Here is a 27,306-nt window from a genome sequence, read left to right on the forward strand (position 1 = left end):
GGCTCTGCCTCAAACTTCAATACAAGTCCAGCCAGGCAGACAATGATAATTCCACATGGAGAAGAGGATCAGCTAACACCAGGGATGTTCTATACATCACCATTATAGAGCAAAAATGGGGAAGAAAGAAAGAAATTTAGTGCCATTATAGATGGACAAAAACCAATCACATTTAGTTTCTAGGAAATGAAGTCCAAAAGAAATGAAAAAAGAAAAAGCAAAAGTTAGAGTGGGCTGATTATCTTGGCAGCTTTTATTAGTAAGTGCTGCCTATTTGTGGAGGCACAAACTGTGATCTCATCACTTCTTTCTGCTCCAGAGAAGCCAATTTGGGTATACCTTTCTTCTTTTGAGAGCCTGTGCTTGGTTTCAGGCCATTTTTCCTGGCAGTCATACAAAGGAAATAAAAAAGGAGACATATGACCTCACCTGCTCCGGTACCTTCCAGAGCCTGACAGAAGAGCAAGGCTTCCTGTGCCTCAATGCTTTCCATTGTGAAATGCATCAGAATAAAGAAAACACATGTTCTCAAAATAAGGGAATGAAGGAGCCTTAAGCAAATCCATAGTTCTGTATTGTACACGTTTACAAATATAGATAGACTTTCTATCTTTACGAACCACAAAGAATTGCAAGAAAAGCAAATTGATATATTCTAACCAGGTGGCTTTTAATTTTTTGGGTCACAGACTCCTCTGAAAATCAACTGAAAGCTATGGACTCTCTGGAAAAATGCATACTGATTTACACACTTACACATTATACACATATTACACACACACTTTACACACATCTAATCCACAGATATTTTTGCATGCTATTTTAGGGATTCATGAATCCCCTGAACTTGGCCCACAGCCCCCAAGTTAAGAATTCCTGCTGTAATTAATTCTTTTCAAACAGAAAAGCTGAAAATTACCCAAATAGTTGAGGCCAGAAGAGAAAATTAGTCTCTAATTAATCAGTAAAATTACAAAATGTCAGGACCTGAAGATAAAGTAGAGATCTGTGCTTCACGTAGTTTTAAATGTCAGTTATAGTGTTTGCTTACTGGTAGCGGTGGAACTCTCTTTTCTAACGAAATCTTATAGAACACCAATATCTAAGACAGATAAAAATAAAGCTATTCTAATTGATAAACATGCTGGGAACCTGGATCCCCACCCTTTCAGCTGCCCCTGTGGCACCTCTGACTCATGAAGGAAAGTTGAAAAACACTGATCTGGGCATGCTCCACTAGTCCACGGAGCCACGCTGGAGCCCCTTGTCTCCAGTCCTGTCCGTATGCCCAGCTACTCCAAAGAGCACTGGCTATTCAGATAACAACCTTAATACCCCAGAACCCACCTATTTCTCGGCCCAGTCGGGAGGACTTCAGAGATCCCGCTGATGAGACGACAGCACACCTGCCCCATGGCCCAGCCTTGGTCCTAATGTTCTCCTCAGGCAGGTAACCCTCCCACTCAGAGGTGTTGAAGGGAAAATCTGTGGCCTCTATCATGGATACGTTCACATGGTCCCGGAGGCGGCAGCGCAAGACCTCTGCACTCAACTTGACACCTGGCCCTGGCCCCTTGTAGGACACTTTGTACTTGTTCATGCTCAGATAATTCTTCCAGATCTTCTGCAGCCTGGGGATAAGGTTTTTGGAAGAGCTGTCCTTGTTCCACACCTGGAAGGTACCCTTTGGCTTAGCCTTGGCTGGGCCCCTGGGATTGCTGAGGTCCTGGCTGTTCGTGTGGGGGTCTTGGGCACTGCTTGAAGATGCAGACGGGGAACCAGACCCCGGGGCCGGAGTCCCCAGACTCCTCAACACCTGGAATCCTTTGGTTTGCAATTCAAGGGATTCATAGTAACTCCCTTTCTTCTTCTCCTTCCACACACAGATGACCACAAACAGGAGAAAGGCCAGCACACAGCAGCTGAATTTTTTCTTCAAGCTGGAGTGAATCATAATGAAAGATGTGTTCAAGGAAGCCACTCTGTGCTGAGCAGGAAAACGAGCCTAAAAACAGTGAGACAAAGCAAAAAATGATATAAAGAAAATCTAAAAGTCGTGACTGGCAAAAGGGCTGAGCAATGGATTTAGAGTGACGAAACTTGAATTCCAGCCCTCGTCTATTTCCCACCAGGTCTGCAAACTTCAGCAACTCTCAAAAAAATTCACCGTCTGCTTGGGTGAATGTTCTCAGAGAGCAGTCCTCAGATGCTCCCTTCTTCCTCTCTGAGCCCTGTTTCCCCTACTCTCTCCGGAGAATACTTGATGTATTCTCCGCCCTGAATCTTAGTTTCATGTATTCTTGGTCTAGCTTCCTGACTGCATGCTGAGTTTCTTCAGGTCAGAAACCACATCTTTTGGTTCCTAGGGTCTTACACTATCTGTTAAATGAAGGCACGCATGCTTGAAGAACTAGAAGAAAAGGAAGAACAGGCTGGCTGGTCTATATCACAAGAACCCAAACTCCCTAAAACCCTAGGGGGCCCAACATCCTTTTAAAATTGCCAGAAAAAGACCTCTTGCAATAGACAATGCCATAGATTTGTGATGCATCTCTCTAAGGGCTGTGGTGTTGGACTCCTGTGTGTGAAAAAGACCAAAGGCCAGCTTCACGACATCACATTTAGGTTTACAGAGTGCCCAGCAAGAGTGTTATCAAGTGACAGGAAGGTGCTTCACCTCACAATAAAGTTAAGAAGTCTCAATAAGATAGCAGACATGTGACCAAGTAAGGCAATGAAAAAAAAAGAAGATGCATTGAGCACACAAGAGGTTATTTCATTTAATTTTACCATAACAAGGCCACTGTGAAGCACAACTCCAGCGAGCACCATGCATATGATAGTCTAATACGAAGGGCATCTCCTGAGCTGTGCAGAGAGGTCCTGACCATCACTAGCCATGAAAGTGTTATAATCTCCATTTCATAGATTAGTAACCTGAGGATCTGAGAGGTTAAGAGAAGTGCCTAAGATCACAGAGCTGAGTAAATGGTAGCACTGAGGTTCACATCCAAGTGCACTTGATTCCATAATCCATGTTCTTTTCATGCACAGAATTGCTGAAAGTTCTGGAAAATGGATTTCACTAAGTAAATAGAGCCTGAATAGTCCCTTTTGTATCTGGGTAAAGATCTACTTCGTTTTCCCAGAATTTATTGTGTAACTGAATGGAAGGTGGAAGTACTTTGAACTCAAACAATGTCTGTATCTTTTGGAAAACATTAAACATTAAATTCTTTCCTAAATAACCGGATTTATTTACATAATGAGTCTAAGCAATCACCCCAGGGTTTGCTAGCTCACTAGGGATCTATAGTCCCTTCCCATGGAGCTCGCTCTTACAGATATCAGGGATAAGGTGGTACGAGTAGTGGACTGGGTAGTCACGAAACCTGGGTTCTCGTCCCCATTCGTGGTGACCTTGGCAAGTCACTTAACCTCTCTGCACCTAAGTTCCTGTAGAGTAATCATTTCTGCCCTGTCTCGTTCACAGAGTGCTGGGAGGACCAAACGAGGATGGTGTCAATGGGCTTTGAATGAGCTAAATGTAAAGGCCCGGGGGGTATTCTGCACAGAGACCAGAGAGCAGCCCTCGGCATGAGGGCCCTCCCTGTGGAGGTGACGCGGGACAGTGACCAATGGCAGAGTGGAGCACTGGCCATGACTCATCAACTTGAGCTTCAGGTTCTTCATCTGAGCCTCTTTAATTTAAGTGACATCCAGATTATTCTTAGAATCCACTGGCAGTACCAACCAAACCGTGCTTCTCACCATCCCAGAACTCAGGAACCAGTGGCTCTGGGAGGATGGGTTCCTACCTTGAGCTGCTGAAGTTTTCGAAGTGATGAAACATACCCAGAGGGAAAATTCAAACATGAGATCATGAAATGGGGGAGGGGGCTTGTTGCATCATCAGAAAACTAAGAAATTCAATTTCTTCAGTTACCCAACACAGCCAATCACATGACACTATGACAGCTGAAGAAGAACTAGAAAAGAAGGGAAAGCAGCATTTAAGAAGCACCAACTATATAGTAGAGTGTTTACCTGCAATACCTCATTTAATCTTTACTATAATGCTATGGGATAGACAGTAACAACCCCATTTGAGAAAATGAAGAAACTGAGGCTTAGCAAGGTTCCAGGGCTTCTCTGAAGTCAACGGCTAATCAGTACTAGAACCAGGATTCCAACCCAGGTCTGTCTGACTCTAAAAGTTCATGGTCTTTGCACTAAAGGACAGGCATCTGTGATAAGACAGTGAAAAGTCAGTGTTGACCAACAGGACTCAGAAATCAGAGTCTCTAGAGAGATATCTCAACCTACCAGAAAATCACAGAAAACGCCCCTCACCGTCAGCGCCACACCATCATTGCCCGTGTGCACTCTCTACCACTCAGGCAGCTCTTTCACAGTAATTAGGTTTATGAGACCCAGTATAACCCTGTGAGGTAAACAGAGCAAAGTTTATTAGCTCCATTTATAGCTGAAGAAACTGAGGAAAACCTCAGTAAACGTAAAAAATTTTCAAAGTTGCATGAGTGATTTAGAAATGGTGGAATTTGGACTTAACTTTTCTGTGTATGAGTGAAAGAAGACAGGAGGTACGGAGGTGGGACCTGATTCACTGTCTCATGAGCTGAGGCTCAGAAGGGACTGGTGTTCGGCCTCCTGCCAGCAGCTACTCTCCACGGTTGAGTTTCCCAGGAAACAAGAGTTCCCCCAAACAGCCAGGCACAACCTGAAACCTTTATACAGCCTCAGCCTTCAGGGCCTGTGCCCCGTCATGGCCTCAGGGCACCTCAGAGCTCTCAGGTCTCTTGACATCACCCTCTGTTGAGGCTCCAAGTCCCACTAGCTGGCTGGAGCTTCTGGTCATAGACACTTAGAGCTTCAAGACCCTTGCTCATCTCTCCAGCTGCTCTCGAGAGATAGAAACTGAAGAAGTTTCATCTAACCAGCCTAACTGAGGGAGAGAAGTAGCAAATTTTTCTCTCCAGACTCTTTGGGAAAACACACCAAGTTTTGAATTTTCACACCCCCAGACTGACTTCTTAAGCCGCCAGGCCTGCACTGCTGCTATCTCTCCCCTCATCCATTTGCCTGTCAATCAAACAGCATCACCTTTCTGCTTCTGGCCTCCTGTGGAGCCCACCTCCCCTTCAGCACTACTCTTGCTCCCTGCTGCTCCCATCTAGTGTTTAGTAATGCTGGCTTCTCATGCTGACCCCTGCTAGAGGGGAAACTCCTCCTGGCTCATTTCTGAAATTCCAGTGCCTAGCACAGTACCTGGGATAGAGTAGGTACTCAATAAAGGATTGTTGAACTGATGGCACTGTATCAATGAATCCTTACAACCCCCACGAGGCTTCTAGAAGAATGCAATAACAACTCACATTATCACCTACAAAGAACAAGCCAACACTGAACCAACAGAAAGAAAATCTCAACAAAAGTAAGGCCCCTGCCCTGGTCTACCCATCGCTACATGCCCAGTACCAAATGCAGGGCTTGGCACATAGCAGGCGCCCAAAAAAGGGGGACTGAATTACAGAATAACTTCAAATCTTATATTTATAGTTTATAGAAATAGGCAAATCACCTATCCCCACCCCTCACTGAATTAGGACTAAAAACATATATGAAGAAAACAGCAAAGCTATAGCCAGATAGCCCGACTGTGAGACCCTGTGACTTTTACCAGCACACTCTGCCATACCACATACATTTTTTATTCAGGAATGTACCCCTTGCTGCCTCCGCAGCCCACCCCTCCAGGTGTTACTTACCTGCTTCTGGCTAATCCCCCTGGGGCTGCAGGCCCTCCAGGTCCTCAGGAACCAGCACTACTCTCCATGGGAGGGATATTTGCCTTATTGGGTCTGGAGGCCAAGGCTCACTTTCCTCAGGATAATCAAAAAACATCTGCAAAGAAAAAAAAAAAGAGAGAGAGGAGGGTTAAAGATTAACAAGATGGATAGGTACTTCCCCTAGTCTCCCCCAGGGGCCCTGGCCTAGGCTATAGGCTCAATCCAGGAAGCCCTGAGGGCTCAGAAAAAGAGAGACAAGAGCCTACTACAGGTGCACTGCTCCGGGTCCAGGATCAGAACAAGGATCCTAGAAATAGACTGATACTAGATAAGAACATGCTAGAGAAATAACACAGGCACCATAGACCAATCTGGAAAAAAAAGAATTGTTTAGTCACTGGTTTGGAGATACATAAATAGCAGTTTGGGGAAGAGAGGATTTGGTTCATTCCAAAATAAACTCTAAACAGATTTTTAAAAAATTATTTATTATCAAAGAATATTTAATGATACGTGAAAGTTCAATCAGTATAACGTTAACTGAAAAAAACAGATTATAAAACTGTATATACTATCCAAATTCAGAAAAAATACATTTTTAAAAATGTACAGGTGAGACAGAGAAAGAAAAAAAAAAAATACACCCTGGATGGTAGAATAATGAGTATTTTTATTTTTTATAATCTTTTGCATATTCCAAAATTTCTAAAATGTACATGCATTACTCTTAGGGTTGGAAAAAATATTACAAAAATATAATTTTTAAAAGCTACAAATAGAATTCTATATTTGTCAGCTCTTTCTTCTTTCAGATGGAATATAGAAAAATAACAAAGGAAAAGTTTAATAGTCAGTTGCATGAAAATTCCAACTTCTGTACATGAAAGTGCCAACTTCTATATAATTCCAACTTCCTACTATTAAAAGGAAAACAAGAGTCAAGGTATGCAAAGGGTTAATAGAGTAAAAGCCTCCCCAAGTAAACAGGCAATCAACATGAACAGACCAATCACAAAATAGAAATTACAATTAACAAGCATATGAAATCATGATTGATCTTGAGAGAAACCCAAAAGAGGTAACTGGAATATTAAGATACTAAGTTTATAGAACTTACATTAGTCAACAGTTTTCAAAATGATAATACTCATTGCTGGACAGATTGTAATAAAATTGGTATATTTTGAGGGTATAATATTTCTTATTATGTTAGAAATCAAATTAACCTGTTTGGAAAGTAATCAGGCCATAGACTTAAGACTTGTGACTATTTATCAAGTTATTGTACTTCCAGGAAATAAAACTAAATAAATAATTCAAAGGAAAAAAGATTCTATATTTTGGTTTCCTCACATGTAAAATTATTCCCTACCTTACAGTTGTGGTAAGGCTTGAAAGAGGACTAATGGGATAAAGAATGAGTTCTATAAAATAATATGCACGTGAAAAAGGAAAATTGTTTTCAGTTCCAACACTATTTATAACGGTGAAAAATCTAAGGTTAACAACTAAGCTTTCCCCAATAAGGAAATAGTTAAAACTATGGTACATCCACCAGACAGAAAATATATATATAGTTGTGTATGTATTTAAGCAGCAATAGGGAAGAAAATGCTTAAAATATTATAACAAAAAAATGACACAGAAAATGTTATCTGTGCATACGTCATTGTGACTAAAAGTTAAGTATGTGCAAATACCTAGGAAAAAATGTACTTGGTCCAGACCTGAAAACAGCTGATAAGCAAACTGATAAGAGATGAATTCTCACCTTTCCGTTTGACTTTCTTTATTATTCTTATTATGTTAGTTGAGTAACTAAGGCAAAACTGTTGGAGATAGTATTGAAAATACACTTCAACCTTGTATATCAACTTGACACCCAATACTGGGCTGGCCTCGAAGCCTGTCCTGGGAGATGCAGCATTAACAGAACTAAGAGGAGGCCATAATGGCCATAAACCAGCTTCATCCCGTGAACTAGGAGGAAATCCTTCCCTAAAGGCCTGGGGTTCACGCTGGGGGAATCCCAGCTTTTCATGACTAGGAGGCAGGCAGGGAGGCAGGCTCTGGGCATGACTGACTGGGCAAAGTGAGAGGTGCCATCTGTTCTCTGTCAAAAAGTGCAGAGCTCTCTTTATCAAGTCAGAGAAGAATTGGCTCCCTGGTAGAGTCAGAAAATGTCTCTGATAGCTATCCCTCTTTTCATGTCAAGTAAGTTTCCTTTGTGGCATGAGAGTTTGTAATTATGCATGCATTCATGTTATTATTTGATTGCCATCTGTCTCCTCCTGCTAAAAACGTAAACTCCAGAAGTGGGAAATTTGTCAGCCTCCTTCATGACTATCTTCAGGGCCTAGATATGTGTTCAGCACATAGTAGGCACTCTAACTATTTGTTGAATGAATGAATGAGGGGGAGGGTTGCCAGCTTTGAAGAGGTCTATGCTTACCTCAGGTATCATTGGTAGAAAAGGGTCTTTCCCCGCATACTCACAGGGAACAATGGACAGTCACCTGACCTTTGGATGAAGCCTCTTGCCTGTGAATGCTGGTTCACTGCTATCCCCCAATGGATGAGCTGCTAGGGCATGAGACTCTTGCTTGGGTTCAATGCACAGACATCAGAGGAGTGCAGTGAACCCAGATCTTCCTCCCTCACATCAACTGCACCTGCTTGGAACAACTTGTCCTCTAAGAAGATAAAAATCACTCCCTGGTCTTGATTTCCAAACACCAACCAGTTTAAACAAAAGTGGTATAACTGTCAATCTAGATCTATTGTAGGTGGTGAGGGCCTTCCAAAAATAGTCACTGCTGCTCAGGAAATAACAGCAGTGTTGATCCACCATCAGCTGCAGAAGTGATAACAGAACCCCCAACCCTCTGGGTGAGAAACTTTAGCCATCATGACAATAAAAGCTACCATTTATTTAGTATTAGCTAAGTGCTAAGCACTGACTATAGCTTAGGGGTTAAGAGAAGAGCTCTGGAATTAGACTGATCTGGGCATGAGTCAAGACTCTGCCACTCACCAGTGACATGGCCTTGGGCAAGTTCCTCAACACCCTAAGACTCAGCTTCCTTATGTGTAAAATGGAAATAATAATAACAGAGCCTATCTCGTAGGATTATTTAAATAACCAAGTAAGATACTATACCCAAAGGGATTGCAATAGGGCCTGTGACAAATATTATCCATATCACTTCATTTACTCCTCACCATCCCCTACTCTGTGGATACCATTCCTATCCCCATCTTACAAATGGGGAAACTGAGACAGGGAAGATGAGAATTTGCACAGAGTAACTCAATTGTGGCACCTCAAATTCCCATGCTCTTTCTTGCTTTGTAGCCCTGCACGTAAAGTTCCTTCTACATGAAATATCCTTTCCTACCCTGCTCACACAGGGCCATACCTACTCAGCCTCCCAAGCCAGCTCAAGTACCCCTAGACTCTGATGCCTTTCTCGACCCCATGCACATCAACACAACTCCACAGTGCCTGTTCTGGCTCTCATCAGACTACATGACATTTATCTGTTTGCAGGTCTGTCCCAACCAGCCTGAGAGTTCCTTTAAGTTTTATCTCTGGTCCCTCGAATCTAGCTAGGTTCTGGGTTGTAACTGACAAGTGCTCAGTCATGTTTGTAATTTTATTTATTTATTTATTTTTCCCCCAAAGCCCCAGCAGATAGTTGTATGTCATAGCTGCACGTCCTTCTAGTTGCTGTATGTGGGACATGGCCTCAGCATGGCCGGAGAAGCAGTGCATCGGCGCACACCCGGGATCCCAACCCGGGCCGCCAGCAGCGGAGTGCGCACACTTAACCGCTAAGCCATGGGGCCAGCCCCGCTCAGTCATGTTTGAATGAAAGAATGAAGCTACCTGTGACATCACCCCTCTCCACTCCTCACATCCTCCAACTGTTAGAATCACCCCACTCACCCATCACCTTCAATTGCTAGAATCTCTTTTACAGTACTGTTATCACAGAAGTTCATTTCGTCTATCGGATACACTGAGTGACAGGAAATGCACCACCTCCCCAAGTCATGCATGGCTGTGAAAGCAGCTCTGCTTCTTAGAAAGGTCTTAAAATGAAGAGAAATCAGAGTGACATCAGCATCACGGCGGAGTGAGCTTTCCCGTAAACTCTTCCCCCAATAAGACACAACAAAAGGAAGAGTCACAGAACAACAATGTAATCCTAGACAGCAAAAAGCAAGATTGGAAAGATCCACACTGTTGCACATCTGAGAGAGGAACATGCTGGGCCCCCGGAGGAAGTGGGGGAACTCCTCTGCATCCCCATCAGATCAGCGATCCCAGTCCACCAGGCTCCCAGAGAGGGGGGAGGGGCGGCCTTCTGCCGGGAAACCGTAGCTCTTCGAGCTCTCTCAGCCAGTGGGAAACTCCCACACAGAGGACTCAGAACTGCTACGGGGTACCATCAACATCTGAGCACCCCAGGAGGGCGGATTATGAGGGGTGAGCAAGAAGCCCCGCACGTCAAGGACCCAGCGGGCAAAAGAGGGAGCCCCCCCACTCCCCGTAAGCAGGACACTGCAGCTCAACCGACCAGACGAGACCAAGGAGCTGGCGATCACAGTGAACAGCCGAGGCAGAGCGCAGGGGGCTCAGATTACACAGCCCCTTACCCCACACAGTGGTGGCGGGTAGAAATTGCAACCAGATATTTCCAGGATGAGGAAAAACAAAGCCAATACAGGAACCACAATGCAAAGGTATATGAAATCACCAGACCAGAAGGAAAATGACAAGCACCCAGAAACCAATCCTGAAGACACAGAAATCCATAACCTAAATGACAGAGATTTCAAAATAGCTATCACAAAAAAACTCAATGAAATACGAGACAACACAGCCAAACAATTCAATGAGATTAGGAGTTTCTTCACAAAAGAGATTGAAATCATAAAGAAAAACCAATCAGTACTGATGGAGATGAAGAACACAATGGAGGAGATAAAGGAAAATCTGGAATCTTTAAAGAACAGAGCTGACAATATGGAGGAAAGAATTAGCATTATAGAGGATAGGAATACAGATATGCTCCAGATGGAAGAGGAGAGAGAACTAAAAAGACTAAAAAGAAATGAAGAAAGTCTCCGAGAAATATCTGACTCTATTAGGAAATGTAACATAAGAATTATAGGTATTCCTGAGGGAGAAGAGAGGGAAAGAGGAACAGAGAGCCTATTCAAGGAAATAATAGCTGAGAACTTCCCAAATCTGGTGAAGGAGCAGGAAATACCAGTAAGCGAAGCCAATAGATCACCTAAATATGTCATCAGGCAAAGGCCCACTCCACGACATGTAGTGGTAAGGCTGGCCAAAGTCAATGAGAAAGAAACAACATTAAGGGCAGCTAGACAAAAACAAAAAATAACGTACAAAGGAACTCCCATCAGGCTCTCAGCGGATTTCTCAACAGAAACTTTACAGGTTAGGAGAGACTGGAATGATATATTCAAAATATTGAAAGACAAAAACTTTCAGCCAAGACTACTCTCTCCAGCAAAAATATCCTTCAAATATGATGGAGAAATAGTAACTTTCCCAGATAAACAAAAGCTAAGGGAGTTCACAGCCACAAGACCCCCATTACAAGAAATACTCAAGAAGGCCCTCAGGCCTGAAAAAAAGAAGAGAAACGGAATACAAAGCTTGGAGCAAGGAGAAAAATAGGTAGACAAACTCAGAAAAATAGTAGATCTTTACCAGAATAGTAAGTAAATACCACTTAAATACCAAAATCAAAGATCAAAGGAAGGAATTCACCAAAAGTAAATTTAACCTCATCACTGTAAACACACATCCACAACACAAGATAGAATAAGGTACAACAAGAACGACTTAGAAGAGGAAGAGGAAAGTGATTGAATTGACACAGTATAGGGAAATAGGATGCCATCAGATAATGGACTAACTCATACACAAGATTTTTTATACAAACCTCAAGGTAACCACTAAATAAATAATCAAAACAAAATCACATATGATAAACAAAGAGAATTCTAGAAGAGTCATAAGACAGAATGACCAAACTGAATTGGCAGTCCCAAACAAATGGGACAAGAAACAAAGGAAATGCAAAAGAACCAGAAAATAAGTGACAAAACAACAACATTAAGCTCTCATATATTAATAATTACCCTAAATGTAAATGGATTGAACTCTCCAATCAAAAGATACAGAGTGGCAGGATGGATTAAAAAGCAAGACCCAACAATACGCTGCCTCCAAGAAACACATCTCAGCTCTAAAGACAAGTACAGGCTCAGAGTGAAAGGATGGAAGACAATACTCCAAGCTAATGGCAAACAAAAGAAAGCAGGTGTTGCCATACTCACATCAGACAAAATAGACTTCAAGATAAAACAGGTTAAGAGAGACAAAGAAGGGAAATATATAATGATAAAAGGGACACTCCACCAAGAAGACATATGACTTATAAATACATATGCACCCAATATAGGAGCACCAATGTACATAAAGCAACTATTAACAAACCTAAAAGGAGACATTAATAGTAGGGGATCTTAATACCCCACTTACATCAATGGATAGATCATCCAGACAAAAAGTCAATAAAGAAACAGTGGACTTAAATGAAAAACTGGACGAGATGGACCTAGTAGACATATACAGAGCACTCCAGCCAAAAACAGCTGACTACACATTCTTCTAAAGTGTGCATGGAACATTCTCAAGGATAGACCATATGTTGGGAAACAAAGCAAGCCTCAATTAATTTAAGAAGATTGAAATCATAACAAGCATCTTTTCAGACCATAATGCTATGAAACTGGAAATCAACCATGAAAAAAAAACTGGGAAAGTGACAAAAAAGTGGAGATTAAACAACATGCTACTGAACAACCAATGGATCATTGATGAAATTAAAGGAGAAATCAAAAACCATCTGGAAACAAACAAAAATGAAAATACACCATACCAAACCATATGGGATGCAGCAAAAGCGGTCCTGAGAGGGAAACTCATAGCGATACAAGCCCACCTTAACAAACAAGAAAAAGCCCAAATAAGCAACCTTAAATTACACCTAACAGAACTAGAAAAAGAAGAACAAAGCCCAAAGTGAGCAGAAGGAGAGAAATAATAAAAATCAGAGCAGAAATAAATGAAATTGAGACCAAAAAAACAGTAGAAAGGATTAATGAAACAAAGAGTTGGTTCTTTGAGAAGATTAACACAAGTGACAAACCCTTAGCCAGACTTACCAAGAAAAAAAGAGAAAAGGCTCAAGTAAATAAAATCAGAAATGAAAGAGGAGAAATTACAACAGATACCACAGAAATACAGAGGATTATAAGAGAATACTATGAGAAATTGTATGCCAACAAATTAGACAATCTAGAAGAAATGGGTAAATTCTTAGACTCATACAACCTCCCAAAACTGAATGAAGAAGAAATGGAGACTCTAAATAGACCAATCACAAGTAAAGAGATTGAAATAGTAATCAAAAACCTCCCAAAAAATAAAAGTCCAGGACCAGATGGATTCTCTGGAGAATTTTACCAAACATTCAAAGAAGATTTAATACCCATTCTTCTCAAACTATTCCAAAAAATAGAGGAAGATGGAACACTTCCTAAATCATTCTACAAGGCCAATATCACCCTGATACCAAAGCCAGACAAAGACAATACAAAGAAGGAAAATTACAGGCCAATGTCGCTGATGAACATAGATGCAAAAATCCTCAACAAAATATTGGCAAACTGAATACAGCAATACATTAAAAAGATCATACACCATGATCAAGTGGGATTTATACCAGGGACACAGGGATGGTTCAACATCCGCAAATCAATCAACGTGATACACTACATCAACAAAACAAAGAATAAAAACCATGTGATCATCTCAATAGATGCAGAGAAGGCATTTGACAAGATACAACATCCATTTATGATAAAAACTCTCAACAAAATGGGTATAGAAGGAAAGTACCTCGACATAATAAAGGCTATTTATGACAAACACACAGCCAACATCATACTCAACGGGAAAAGACTGAAAGCCATTCCTCTGAGAACAGGAACGAAGCAGGGCTGCCCACTCTCACCACTCCTGTTCAACATAGTACTGGAGGTTTTGGCCAGAGCAATTAGGCAAGAAAAAGGAATAAAAGGAATGCAAATAGGCAATGAAGAAGTGAAACTCTCACTATTTGCAGATGACATGATTTTATATAGAGAAAACCCTAAAGAATCCATTGGAAAACTATTAGAAATAATCAACAACTACAGCAAAGTCGCAGGGTACAAAATCAGTCTACAAAAATCAGTTGCATTTCTGTATGCTAATAACGAAGTAACAGAAAGAGAGCTCAAAAAGATAATACCATTTACAATTGCATCAAAAAGAATAAAATATCTAAGAATAAATCTTACCAAGGAGGTGAAAGACCTATACAATGAAAACTACAAGACATTATTGAAAGAAATTGATGATGACATAAAGTAATGGAAAGACATCCCACACACATGGATTGGAAGAATTAACATAGTTAAAATGTCTATATTATCTAAAGCAATCTACAGATTCAATGCAATCCCAATCAGAATCCCAATGACATTCTTCACGGAAATACAAAAAAGAATACTAAAATTCATATGGGGCAACAAAAGACCCTGAATAGCTAAAGCAATCCTAAGATAAAAGAACAAAGCTGGAGGCATCACAATCCCTGACTTCAAAACATACTACAAAGCAATAGTAAACAAAACAGCATGGTACTGGTACAAAAACAGACACACAGATCAATGGAACAGAATTGAAAGCCCAGAATTAAAACGACACATATACGGACAGCTAATTTTCAACAAAGGAGCTAAGAACATACAATGGAGAAAGGAAAGTCTCTTCAATAAATGGTATTGGGAAAACTGGACAGCCACATGCAAAAGAATGAACATGGACCATCTGCTATCACCATTCACAAAAATTAATTCAAAATGGATCAAAGACCTGAAGGTGAGACCTGAAACTATAAAACTCATAGAAGAAAATATAGGCAACACACTATTTGACATTGGTCATAAAGGAATCTTTTCGGATGACATGCCTACCCAGACTAGGGAAACTAAAGAAAAAATAAACAAGTGAGACTTTATCAGATTAAAGAGCTTCTACAAGGCAAACGAAACCAGAATCAAGATGAACAGACAACCCACCAGCTGGGAGAGAATATTTGCCAAACATGTATCTGACAAGGGGTTGATCTCCATAATATATAAAGAACTCACACAACTGAACGACAAAAAAACAAACAACCCAGTCAAAAAATGGGCAGAGGAAATGAACAGACTCTTCTCCAAAGAAGATGTACAGATGGTCAATAGGCACATGAAAAGATGTTCAACATCACTAATCATCAGGGAAATGCAAATCAAAACAACACTAAGATATCACCTCCTGCCCGTTAGAATGGCTATAATGACCAAGACAAAAAACAACAAATGTTGGAGAGGATGTGGAGAAACAGGAACGCTCATACACAGCTGGTGGGAATGCAAACTGGTGCAGCCTGTATGGAAAACAGTATGGAGATTCCTCAAAGAATTAAAAATAGAGATGCCCTATGATCCAGTTATCCCACTACTGGGAATCTATCCAATGAACCTGAAATCAACAATCCAAAGAGGCTTATGCACCCCTATGTTCATTGCAGCATTATTCACCATAGCCAAGAAGTGGAAGCAACCTAAGTATCCCTCGACTGACGACTGGATCAAGAAGATGTGGTATATATATACAATGGAATACTACTCAGCAATAAAAAAAGACAAAATCGTCCCATTTGCAACAACGTGGATGGGCCTAGAGGGTATTATGTTAAGTGAAGTAAGCCAGAAAGTGGAAGACAAACACTGTGTGATCTCACTCATATGTGGAATATAAACCAACACATGGACAAAGAAAACTGTATTGTGGTTACCAGTGGCAATGGGGGTGGGGGGTTTGGGGTGGGCACAAGGACATATATATGGTGATGCACAAACAAAAATGTACAACCCAAAATTTCACAATGTTATAAACTATTAAAACATTAATAATAAATAAATAAATAAATAAATAAATAAATAAATAAATAAATAAAATAAAAATACAAAAAAAAATGAAGAGAAATCAACTTCCCTGTAAAAATAAACACAGTGGTTTAAGCTCTGCTCTCTGGAGCCACAAAGACTCAGAATGAGAACCAATAAGACTTGTTGAGCCTATAACTAGTGCTGAGAAGAATTTCACATGCATCGACTCATTTCATCCTCATAACCCTGTGCAAACTACTACCTACTACTTTCCTTGTTGCTGTCGTCTTCTCCTCCACCCGGAACACTCTTCTTCACTCCTTGAATATTTTAGCTCCTGGCTCACTGTAATCCTCTTCAACACTATTTCTGTCATAACTCTTGGTGATATTATCACACATCCACAGAACCATTCCAGTCCCCTGGTCTCTCAGTTCTTTGATCTCCTCTACTCCAGTGATTGTGACCTCAACCACTCATTCCCAAGGTCATATCTCCAATCTTGTCATTTCCAAAAAATATTTCCCCCTCCATAGTCTCTATTTCAGGCATCCCCTCTCCTATTACCACTCCTGTCTTTGCAGCTTAGTCCAACTGGTACCCAACTCCAATAATCTGTGGTTGATCCTACCACCTTCACGCTACCTCTCACTTCCTTCCTTTCCTCACTTCCCTTTCTACCCAGCTTAAATTCCATGGTCAATCTTTAGATTGACCTCTCTCATTACAAATGATTTGATAAACCCTAATCCTAGTTAAATCCAACTCTCTGTCTTACTCCACACCTGCAAGCATGTAGCTGAACATGGCTAGAGAAAAATCACACAACAATGCTTACTGATTTCACTTCAAGTTCATGATCACTAACTGCAAGTAGCTCTTAATGCTTCCCAGCAATCATATGCTACCTTTCCAGTCAATTCATCTGCTACTCTCCTAGAGGATTATCTGACTTCCTTTCCATGAGAACTCCCCTCATCCTCACCCTCCCCTGATGAACTTGCTACATATTCATGGAGAAAAAGGAATCTACCAGAATAGAACTTCTACATACAGGCTGCCTACCCCAGCTACCCACCTTACCTGCATTTACACCTAAATGATCTCTTGTTCCTATGAATAAATTGGCTGCATCCAACACTTGCAATATCCAACATCTGTCCACTAGATCCTACCCACTCTTGTCCACTTAAGGACACTCTTCTAGAAAATTTCCCCTTTTTCTTCTGCATCAATAGGTATTCTTCTCTCAAAGATCATGCCCATCAGCACATAGACATGCTACTAGTTCTCCTATCTCAAAAAAAAAAAAAAAAAAAACTTTCTTGATTGAGGCAGGCACCACCTGACCCTGATCAGTCTTAGCATCACTAACAGCCGGACACCTAGACAGTATGTGCCTTCTGATGTGAGGCAACATGAAGCACAGAGCACAACTTATGAAAAATTCTTGCACGAAATGTTTAATTTATATATGATCAAGCCTTTATACGTAATTTCAGTTTTTAGGAAATACAGGAAAAAGAAGAACAAGTTAAATGACACCATAAAGAAGTTATCAGACAAATTCAGAAAGCAGGCCATTCTACAGGACAAGTGAACTAGTTTCATCAACAAGTCAATGGTCATGAAAAACAAATGGCTTAAAAGAGATCACAATCGGGGCCGGCCCAGTGGCGCAAGCGGTTAAGTGCGCGCGCTCCGCTGCGGCGGCCCGGGGTTCGCTGGTTCGGATCCCGGGCGCGCACCGACGCACTGCTTGGTAAGCCATGCTGTGGCGGCGTCCCATATAAAGTGGAGGAAGATAGGCACCGATGTTAGCCCAGGGCCGTCTTCCTCCGCAAAAAAGGAGGAGGATTGGCGGATGTTAGCTCAGGGCTGATCTCCTCACAAAAAAAAAAAAAAAAAAAAAGAGATCACAATCATATCCAATATGCAAACCTTGCTTGAATCTTGGTTTGAACAAAACACCATCAGAGACAAATGGAGATATTTGAATATAAACTGGGTATTATATGATATTAAGAAATCATTGTTAACTTTGTTAGGTATAGAAATAGTATTATTATGATTATATATGTAGTTACATAAAATAAAGTTCTATGCATGTGAAGTAGAGATGAAATCTACTTTAAAATACTTCAACCAAAAATAGATAAAGCAAATATGAAAAGATGCAATGTAATTTTTTCAAATGTATTCAAATTAAGCTATGTAATGAACAAGAATGATTCACAGGTACTTCTTGGACAACATCATTTGGGAGTGAGGAGAATATGGAAGAGCTTGAAAAAAGTTATAGTAGATGATCGTTTCTGTTTTACTGAAGGAATTGACTGAAAAAGACATATGACTTTACAAAAGTCACATATTTAACCGTTGCATAAGTTCTAAATAAACTCCGTTTCCCTGTCCCTCCTGCAAAATCTCTCGACCTCATTTCACCTTCCAGCTCCTGCTCTTTCCTTTCCTTTCCAGTAAAACTCCTTGAAAGAACTGTCTATAGTCATTGTTTCCAATTTCCCTCTTCCCAGTCTCCCTTGAACCCACTGCATCAGGCCTCCCCCATCTCTACAAAACAGCTCTTGTCTACGTCACCAAAGACCTCCATGTTGCTAATCAAATGGTCAGTGTGCAGTCTTCACTTATTCAGCCCATCAGCAGTATTTTACGCAGTTGGCCACTTCCTCCTCCTAGCTTCCAAAACCTACACCCCCCTGGTTTTTCTCCACCTTACTGGTCACTCCTTTTCAGTGGTCTCTGTTGCTGGTGCCTCCCCACCGCCCCACCTCCACACACTAAGTGCCGCTGGGTTCTGTACTTTGTTCTGTCTACACTCACTCTCTACTGCTTGTAGGCACCTTGTGGTCTGTTCCCTCTCTACCCAGCCTGGAGTCTGCACTCAACACATGTTTGCTGAAGTGCACTAATATGAGTTCAGAAAGCAGGTCCTGTCAGTGAGTTTCCATGGAAAGGAAGTCCTTAATAACTTACAAACAAACAGTAGGGTGGGATGGAAGTGTGTAGAACAAAACACTGTACTTACTCACCTCACTCTTCACCCTGTCATCTGTTATCCGTAGAAGGGAGGCAGCATTGCAGGGAATAACGATGATCAGACTTAGAGCACATCAGAATTATTAAAATCACTTGTTAAAATGCAGATTCTTGAATTCTGCCTCAAGCATTCCAATCCAAGCGGTCCGGGTTGTGGCTCAGAAATCTGCATTTAGCAAGCACCCCAAATAATTCTGATGCAAGTGCCCATCTACACACCATGCCTGAGAAACAGATAGCTTAGGACAGTACCACTCAAGTGAGATCTGCAGACAAGTGCTGGTCTGAGGAAGCTTTATCATGGTCCAAGATGAGAACAGTACAGAAATTGAACGTTATCAACTTCTATAGTAATTTGAAAGAGTGATTTTATGCTTGCTGAATCTAATAATAACTTGTAAAATGGGGCTTGTATTTTGCATGTCCTTTTTATCATTTCATTATTCTGATGATTCATTTTCATTGTATTTTAAAAACTATTGATGTGTGAGAGGTTGGAAAAAAACCCAGTTCTTCACCACTAATAGTTCAAGAAGCCCTGGCTTTGGAGGACAAGTTCAGGCTGTGTTATCTCAAAAGCCTAGACTCAAATCCTGGCTTTTCTGTCAGTGATATGATGTTAGGCCAGTTAGTCAACTTCTGTGAGCCCTGTGTCTTCATCTGTAAAGTATGGATACTAATATTTTAAAAATTTTCCTCCACAGGGCTGTGGTGACAATTTAACGATAGACTTTATCACTTCGTTTCGGCTAATAATTATTGAGCTTTTACCACGTGCTAAGTGCTTTACACATGGTAAAGCTCCTATAATTCGGTAAGATTCATTTAATTCCTGAAGCAACAATAGTGCCTGAGGCAAGCATGGCTATCAACCGCCTCATACAGTCCCAGGCAGAGCTGGTCAAGGCTGTTGTCTGACTCGGCATCCCAGTTCCTAGCCACCCAGCTCTATCAGTGGGCACCAGCATAGGTCAAAACATTAATAGTTGCATCAAAACATTTCTGACAAGTCACAATTTTGCTCAAAATGGCAGCAAAAGTCAGAAACGTGATAAGCAACAGGAAACCAACTTGCAGTTGGTGAATCTGAGAAGCAAGTGAAAGGAAGCCACGAGAGATTTAAGCTCCCAAAGCTGCTGCGTATGCAAGTATTTACCTGAGGACAAGCCAGCTGCCGGGCTGATGGTGGGGAGGAGGAAATCCTGCCCAAATCAAAGCCCTGAAGATAAAGGGGCTTTCATTCCTGCCTGCCCCAACTGTTCCAGACCCAGGCTGCAAAAAGGGTCTCTTAACAGAGATTAGATCTGTTCCCAGCCAGGCAGGCATTGATGCAGGAGATTATGAAGTCCTCAGAAACACCTGAGTACATTTCCTTAAGGTTTTCTAAAAGCGTGGAAAACAGAACTCTGTGGGGGATGTTGAGGCCCTGCCACAGACAGGGCAGCTGCCCCGTGGTCCCTGACCAGAGCCAGCCCCTCTGAATGGGTAAGGAGAGCTCTGAACTCAGGATTCATGGAGCCACGGCAAGGGAAATCACATGCCATTTGCTGCTGTCTTCAGTCTTGTGCCTTCAATGGACACATATTTGCAGAAATATTTGCCTTCCTATTTAATGGGTGCCTGGCAGAAAGGAGGCACTTCACACCCATCAGCTCCCTTTCTGTATGATGCCCACTCCCAGCACAAGCAGCAGAAGCCCCAGCTGGCATCTCCCCCAATCTTACCACATTAGAGACCACAAGGAGCCAACAGAGGTTATAAGGAGGGCTTGCACCGCTCCCAAGCAACAGACGTGCCCCTCTTTTCTCCACACCCCAACTCACACCAGACAGAGTAGTAGAGAGAAAAGAAAACAGGCCCCCCTCTTCCTCAGGAAGAGAAACTGTCTCAACTCCTCCTAATCTTTAACAAAGAATTAAGTTTGTATTATGGAAGTTTTTACACAAAAAAGTATAAGGAATAATATAACGAACGCCCATGTTTTCATAACCCAGCTCCAAGATTTTGCCTATCTTGTTTTATCTATCTCCTACCTCCTTTTTTCTCCTGGAGTAATTTAAAGCAAATGCCAGACTTCCTATCAGTTCCTCCAACCAACTCTTCTCAACTGGGGTTCCTTGAGCAAATTAAGCCCTAACATCCCAAAACATCCATTTATGTAATAAATTAACTTACCTCCTTGGCATCTAGAATGGGTATTAGCTATGTACCATCCTCGGGAGAACTGAGAATAGAGGCCCTCAAATCATTTTCTATAGAGCTTAATTCTCTATAATACCCCACACACACATACACACACAGATATTAGGTTCTGCCAGAGAATATATGAGAATATATATATGATCACAATGCCATTATCACCAATCTACTTTCAATTTTTCTTTTTTTTGCTGAGGAATATTAGCCCTGAGCTAACATCTGTTGCCAATCTTCTTTTTTTTTTTTTTTTTTTGCTTGAGGAAGATTCGCCCTCTGCTAACATCTATGCCAATCTTCCTCTATTTTGTATGTGGGTTGCCACCACAGCAGGGCCACCACCAAGTGGTGTAAGTCTGCTCCCAGGAAATGAACCTGGGCTGCCAAAGTAGAGCACATCGAACTTAACCACTGGGCCACGGGGCCGGCCCCCTACTTTCAAATTTTTGCCAATTCTTTCAAAAATATCTTTTACACTAAATTCCTTGGAGGCTCAGGGAGGTTATGGGATTTGCCCATAATCACTCCACTGTTAAGAGGCAGAGCCAGGATCTCAACTCAGATTTGACTCAAGGCCCACAGGCCAAGAAAACCTAAGCACAGCCCCCTGTGCTGACAAGATGAGGACCAAGACGGAGATGAGGAAGACCCTCAGACAAGGCCCAGTCTGGAAGGGTGGCACTAAATTTCATGTGAACCCAGCTTTGGAGTCAGATGAAACTAATTTTGGATCCCAGTTTCATTATTCATCACTGTGTGGTCTTAGGCAAATGACATGAGCACCCTGGACCTCAGTTTTCCTCATCTGTAAAATGTATGCAAAACCACATACCTCACAGAATTGCTATATGGGTTAAAAGTAAGGATCATGCAGTGCCTGGCACACGACAAGTGCTTAATAAATGGTGACTTATAAACCTGGACCTGGCAGAAGTAGGGAAGGTGGGACAGGAGGCTGGGGCCTGGCTGCGGGTGGAGGAAGTCTTCATTTCTGGGAGTAGGAGATGACCTTTCTGGGAATGTCATGAGTCAATATTTGTCTTTGGTTAAACATGGGACCTCAAGGTTCAACTCAACAAAACTGATATCTGCTGCTTTCAGTGTTAACTATTTCAAACACTGCTCCACAGCAAAGAGAACCAGAATTTGGGACCCTCAAGGGAGTCAGAGACAAGAGGGTGTTACTGGTAAGGCTGAACTCATGGAAAAGCCCGAAACCAGGGCACAGATGTGAGGTCCCCCAGCTCTCCAGCCAAATCACTCTGTGTCCTGGGAAGTCACTTATCCTCTGTGTGCCTCTATGTCCTCACAATAAAAGAGGCTGCATAATCCTTCCTTCACAGGGTTGTGGTGAAGCACAGGGAAATAATAGACAAGAAGGAGCTTTAAAGCTGGGCAGATGAAACATTTGTTATTTTAAATTTCTGCAAGACAGGGGTGTGACTTCATCACCCCTAATAAAACCACAGGAAGTAGAGCTTGTAGATGAAGTACCCTCTCATTTGAAAGAGGAAAAAGAAACACTTACTGTATGACAAACTTTTACTTAAGACACTGAAGGTTTCTTCTACTAAAGTGTCATTCAATAATGAATTGAGGTGAATTATAACTGGTATAAGAATCATTTCTCTATGATCCTCAAGATGAACACACAAAATCGTTCAGTTCTCTCATAGCTTGTACACTTCTCAGAGCCTTCTGCAGATGCCTGGGGAGAAGTTCTGCTTTCATTTCCACAGAGCAGAGGGCTCGCTGCCCTCTCCCTCTGACAGGGAGTCAGCAGACCCAAATTCTCACAATAAAGCCTGCTGACTTTTCTCTGGATTTTCCCTTAATTTAGAAAACAGGCCAAACTCACTCCACCTCCCAGCCCCACTCTTGGGTCTCTTGCACCTGGAATGTGCCCAGAGAAGAAAACAGGAGATCAGTGAGGTGGTCCCAGAGTGAAACCAGGGCAGGCTGATAGCACTGAGGCCTGGGCACCCAATCTTAATTTCAGGAGAAATAATTCTCTGCCCGGTCAGCTGCACCCACACTCTGAGCTGAGCAAGTATTGTCGGATTTCCTGGCCTCACCTGTGAGCCTGAGCCCAGATGGCCTTTTCGCTCGGTGTTCAAATAACCTAAAGGGTAACCCCCACCACCACCAATCAAAAGCAGTAAATAGAGAACAAGTACTGTGGTCTCTCTCTTGGTCTGGGAACAGACAGGTTATTTAGAACCACAGCCTCATGTTCTGTTTCAGCTGTTCTCAACCTTCTGGAAGGGGGTTGTGTGTGGAGCAAGAACACATCCAACTTAGAGGCTCTGGGCCTGGGCATAGAGTGAGAGGAAGATGAGGGGCCAGGGGAAGGAGCAATGAATTAAGGCAGAGACTCCAGCTTGGCTAGGCTGCCCTGGAAAGATCATGTTCCAGGTCTGAGTTCCGCTCCAAAGATTAAGGTGAGATAGCCAAACAAACCCACCTGAAGTTCACCCCAATCCTCTAAGCCAAGCTCCGCAAGGTACATTTCCACTGAATCAGATAAATACTATTAGCAGTCAGAATCTGCTCCCCCAAGGTGACCCAATTCCCCAAGATGGATTTCCTGACTTCTGATAGCTGCCTCCATCACCCAGCAGTGATTGCCGAGCAGGGGGTCTTGTGAAGAATGAAGGTAAAGAGGCAGCGACCCAAACATGAGCAGCAATTCCCGCAGGGGGCCTTCCCTGTGCAGGAGATGAGGTGGGGGGGAAACCAGCTCTGAGCTCCTTGATGCCTCTGTGCAGGAGAGCAGGAGGTCCCTTTATATCCTGAGCCCAAGCTTCCCAAGAACAACAAAAGCTACTGTCTTCACATTGACCACTGTGCACCAGGCTTTTTCCCTACAAATCTCTTACCTCACACTCGTGGAGACCAGTAGGACTGCTCTATTTCATCAGTGAAAACATCTGAGGCTCAGAGAGGTTAAAGTTGTACAAAGTCAGTAGCTAGTAACAAGTGACAGAGCCAGGATTTGAACCCAGGGCTCCCCGTGTCTGCGTTTGCCTCTCATCTTCAAAGTGGGGAATGGGCAGGAGGCAATCAATCTCTTTTCTTCTACTCTTCTCCCCTGCCTCCTCCCTAGAAGGGTGGGGACCAATTCAATGGCAGGCTAGGGATTCAATGTCACTGGAACTCAAAGAAATACACATTAAAATAATAAGATACTACCTTCCCCCTCTATCATATTAATAGAGCCTAAAAATATATATAATATAGAGCCGACAAGGGCACTCTCATATACCTCTTGAGCAAAAACAACATGGAACATCTCTTCTGAAGGGCAGTTTGGCAAAATGTATCAAAGCGTCGAAAATGTCCATTCCTTTTAACTCAGTAATTACATTTCCAGAAAGGAAATAATCAGAGAAGCTGTCAAAGACTTTAGCTCCATCTCAGCCCAAGCATGACCTGAAACAACCTCAATTCACAACAGTAGAGGAACAGTCAAATGTCGTGGAATAGCCACAGGATGGGATATGATCAAACAATTAAAAATCACAATTATGAAGATTTCTTAAAGTATTTTTAACGAAAAATTGCATACATATACAAAACTATAGAAAGTAGTATAATGAACCATCATACACCCACTACCCAGCATCAACAATTATCAATTCATGGCCAATCTTGTTTCATCAATACCCTCCCAGCCCCCCATCTTGAGTATTTCAAGCCAATTCCAGACATCATATCATTGCATCCATAAATATGTCATTATGTATCTCTAAAAGGTACTCTTTTTAAAAATATAACCAAAATATCATTATCAAACCAAAAAATTTTTTTAATAATTTATTAGGATTTCTTAGCAAAATACGAGTTTTCATAATATAACATGAACTGATAAAGAATTTTATAAAACTATATACTGTATAATCTTAATTGAAAGAAGGAAAGAGAGGGAGGAAGGGAGGGAAGAAAGGTGGCATGGAGGGAGGAAATAAAGAAAGAAACGCTCACTCAGAGAGAAAAAGGACTTGAATATATCCAAAATATTGCCAGTAGTCTGTAGTTACCACTGTGTCATGGGATTAGATTATTTTTATTTTTGTATTTTTCTGTGTGTTTTCACTAATGGGGAACCTACTGTGTTAGATATTTATCATTTCTCTTGCTCTTTTGTTATTCCTCACATTCAAAGTTTCCCTCTGGTATCATTTCCCTGCAGCTTGAAAAACTTCCTTTAACATTTCTTTAAGAGCAGGTCTGCTGGAAACAAAGTCTCTTGGTTTTCCTTCATCTGAGAATATCTTTATTTTGCCTTCTCTCCTGGAGGATGTTTTTTTTCTAGATACCAAATTCTGGGTTGACAGTTCTTTTCCTCCAGTACTTCAAAGATGTTGTTCCACTGCCTTGGGCCTACATGATTTGGGACAAGTACGTAGTTATTTAAATAGGTTTTTCTTATACATAATGTATCATATTTCCCTGGCTGCTCTCAATATTTTTTTATCTTGAGTTTTCATCAGTTTGATTATGATGTGGTTATCGCTTCTTGGCCTTTTCGCTAAGATCAAGTGATTATGATGTGGCTGAGTAGTTGTCATTGAGTTTATCCCATTTGGGATTCACTGAGATTCTTTAATTTGTAAATGCATGTCTCGCACCAAATTTGGGACATTTTCAGACATGCTGTTTTCCAATATTATTTTCTGCACCAACATCTTTCTTTCCACCTTCTGGGATGAGACCCCAATAACATTAATTTTCAACTTTTTTGATGTTGTCGCACACAGTATCCTGAAACACAGTTCCTTGTTTTTCCAATAAAAAATATATTTACAATACATTATAAAAAATATTGTATAGGGGCCAGCCCAGCGGTATAGTGGTTAAGTTCACGCACTCTGCTTCGGTGGCCCAAGATTCATGGGTTAGGATCCTGGGAGCAGACCTACACATCACTCATCAAGCCATGCTGAAGCAGCATCCCACATACAAAGTAGAGGAAGATGGGCACAGATGTTAGCCCAGGGCCAATCTTCCTCAAGCAAAAAGAGGAAGATTGGCAACAGATGTTAGCTCAGGGCCCATCTTCCTCACCAAAAAGAAAAAAGATATTGTATAATCCTATTGATCTATCTTCAAGTTTACTGACTTTTTTCTCTGTTATCTCTATTCTGCCACTGAGCCCAACCAGTGAATTTATTACTTCAGATGTTGTCTTTTCAGTTCTAAAATTTCCATCTGGCTATTGTATATAGTTTCTGCTGAGAACTTCTATCTTTTCATTCACTTCAAGGGTGGGGAATGGTTATAACAGCTACTTGAAGTCTTTGTCTGATAATTCCACCATCTGAGACATCTCAGAGTTAGCATCTATTGTCTTTTCCCTTGAGTATTCTTCAGATTTTCCTGGTTCTTTTTATATTGAGTAAATTTGGGTTGTATCCTGGACTTTTGAATATTATGTTGTGAGACTCTGGATCCTGTTAAATTTCTCTGGAAAATGCTGATATTTTTGTCTATTTGTTTTAGCAGATAATTAGCCCATTTAGGTTCAGATAGAAAGTTCTGTGTCACGTTTGTGACTGGTAGCTCCCATGTCAGTTCTGTTTTCAAAGCCTTTGCTATGCCGTTTGGGTCTGCCTGTCACATGGGCAACTCAAGGGTTTATCTGGGACTTGGGCAGTGCTTAATATCATAGTTAATTCTCAAAACATTTGCTGTGCTTCTTTGGGTCTGTTCCATGCATGCACACCTTGCAGAATGCCCAGGACTTAAATCTGTCCATTCATGGAGTTAATGGGTCCCCTTTTCCAGTTCTCTTCTCTCAGGGATTTCCTTACACTCTCTGGCTTTCAATGGCTCCTTTTCCTGGTTCCTCTGGCTGGAAATATGGGGTTATCTCAAAGTTTTAGCTTCCCACACAATCGTGCAATTCCATGCGACAAGGGCCATTATGAGTCAAGTTTTGACTCCTGTATCCTATCTGCCTATTTCTTTTCAGAGTTCTCATGCAGTTGCTTTTTGCATTCTGTCCAGTTTTTAGTTGTAAACAGTGTTAGAGAGAGGTTGTAGTTAGATTACTTCATCTTAGCTGATACTGCCACCCTTCCTTCTCAGCAATTTTTACTTCTCAAAATTTCACCCATCTCTCAAATACATTAAAATACTACTTCCTTCTAAG

General features: G+C 41.6%; 1 protein-coding gene across 14 annotated transcripts in view; it reads right to left on the reverse strand.

Moving 5' to 3' along the window:
• ST6GAL1 (ST6 beta-galactoside alpha-2,6-sialyltransferase 1) overlaps positions 1–27,306 on the reverse strand; it is a 122,928-nt gene that overhangs the window by 33,080 nt on the left and 62,542 nt on the right. For 12 of the 14 annotated variants that reach the window (XM_058556140.1, XM_058556150.1, XM_058556139.1 and 9 more), the window contains 2 exons: positions 5,790–5,925; positions 1,348–2,005 (listed from right to left, as the gene is read on the reverse strand). In XM_058556140.1, the coding sequence (XP_058412123.1) occupies positions 1,348–1,954 (607 nt within the window). In that variant the 5' untranslated portion in view covers positions 1,955–2,005; positions 5,790–5,925. Of the gene's footprint in view, positions 1–1,347; positions 2,006–4,326; positions 4,445–5,789; positions 5,926–27,306 lie in introns of all 14 variants that reach the window. The other 2 variants (XM_058556144.1, XM_058556141.1) reach the window with 2 other exon arrangements.

The sequence above is a fragment of the Diceros bicornis genome, chromosome 15 (genome assembly GCF_020826845.1).
Source record: "Diceros bicornis minor isolate mBicDic1 chromosome 15, mDicBic1.mat.cur, whole genome shotgun sequence".
Lineage (NCBI taxonomy): Eukaryota > Metazoa > Chordata > Mammalia > Perissodactyla > Rhinocerotidae > Diceros > Diceros bicornis.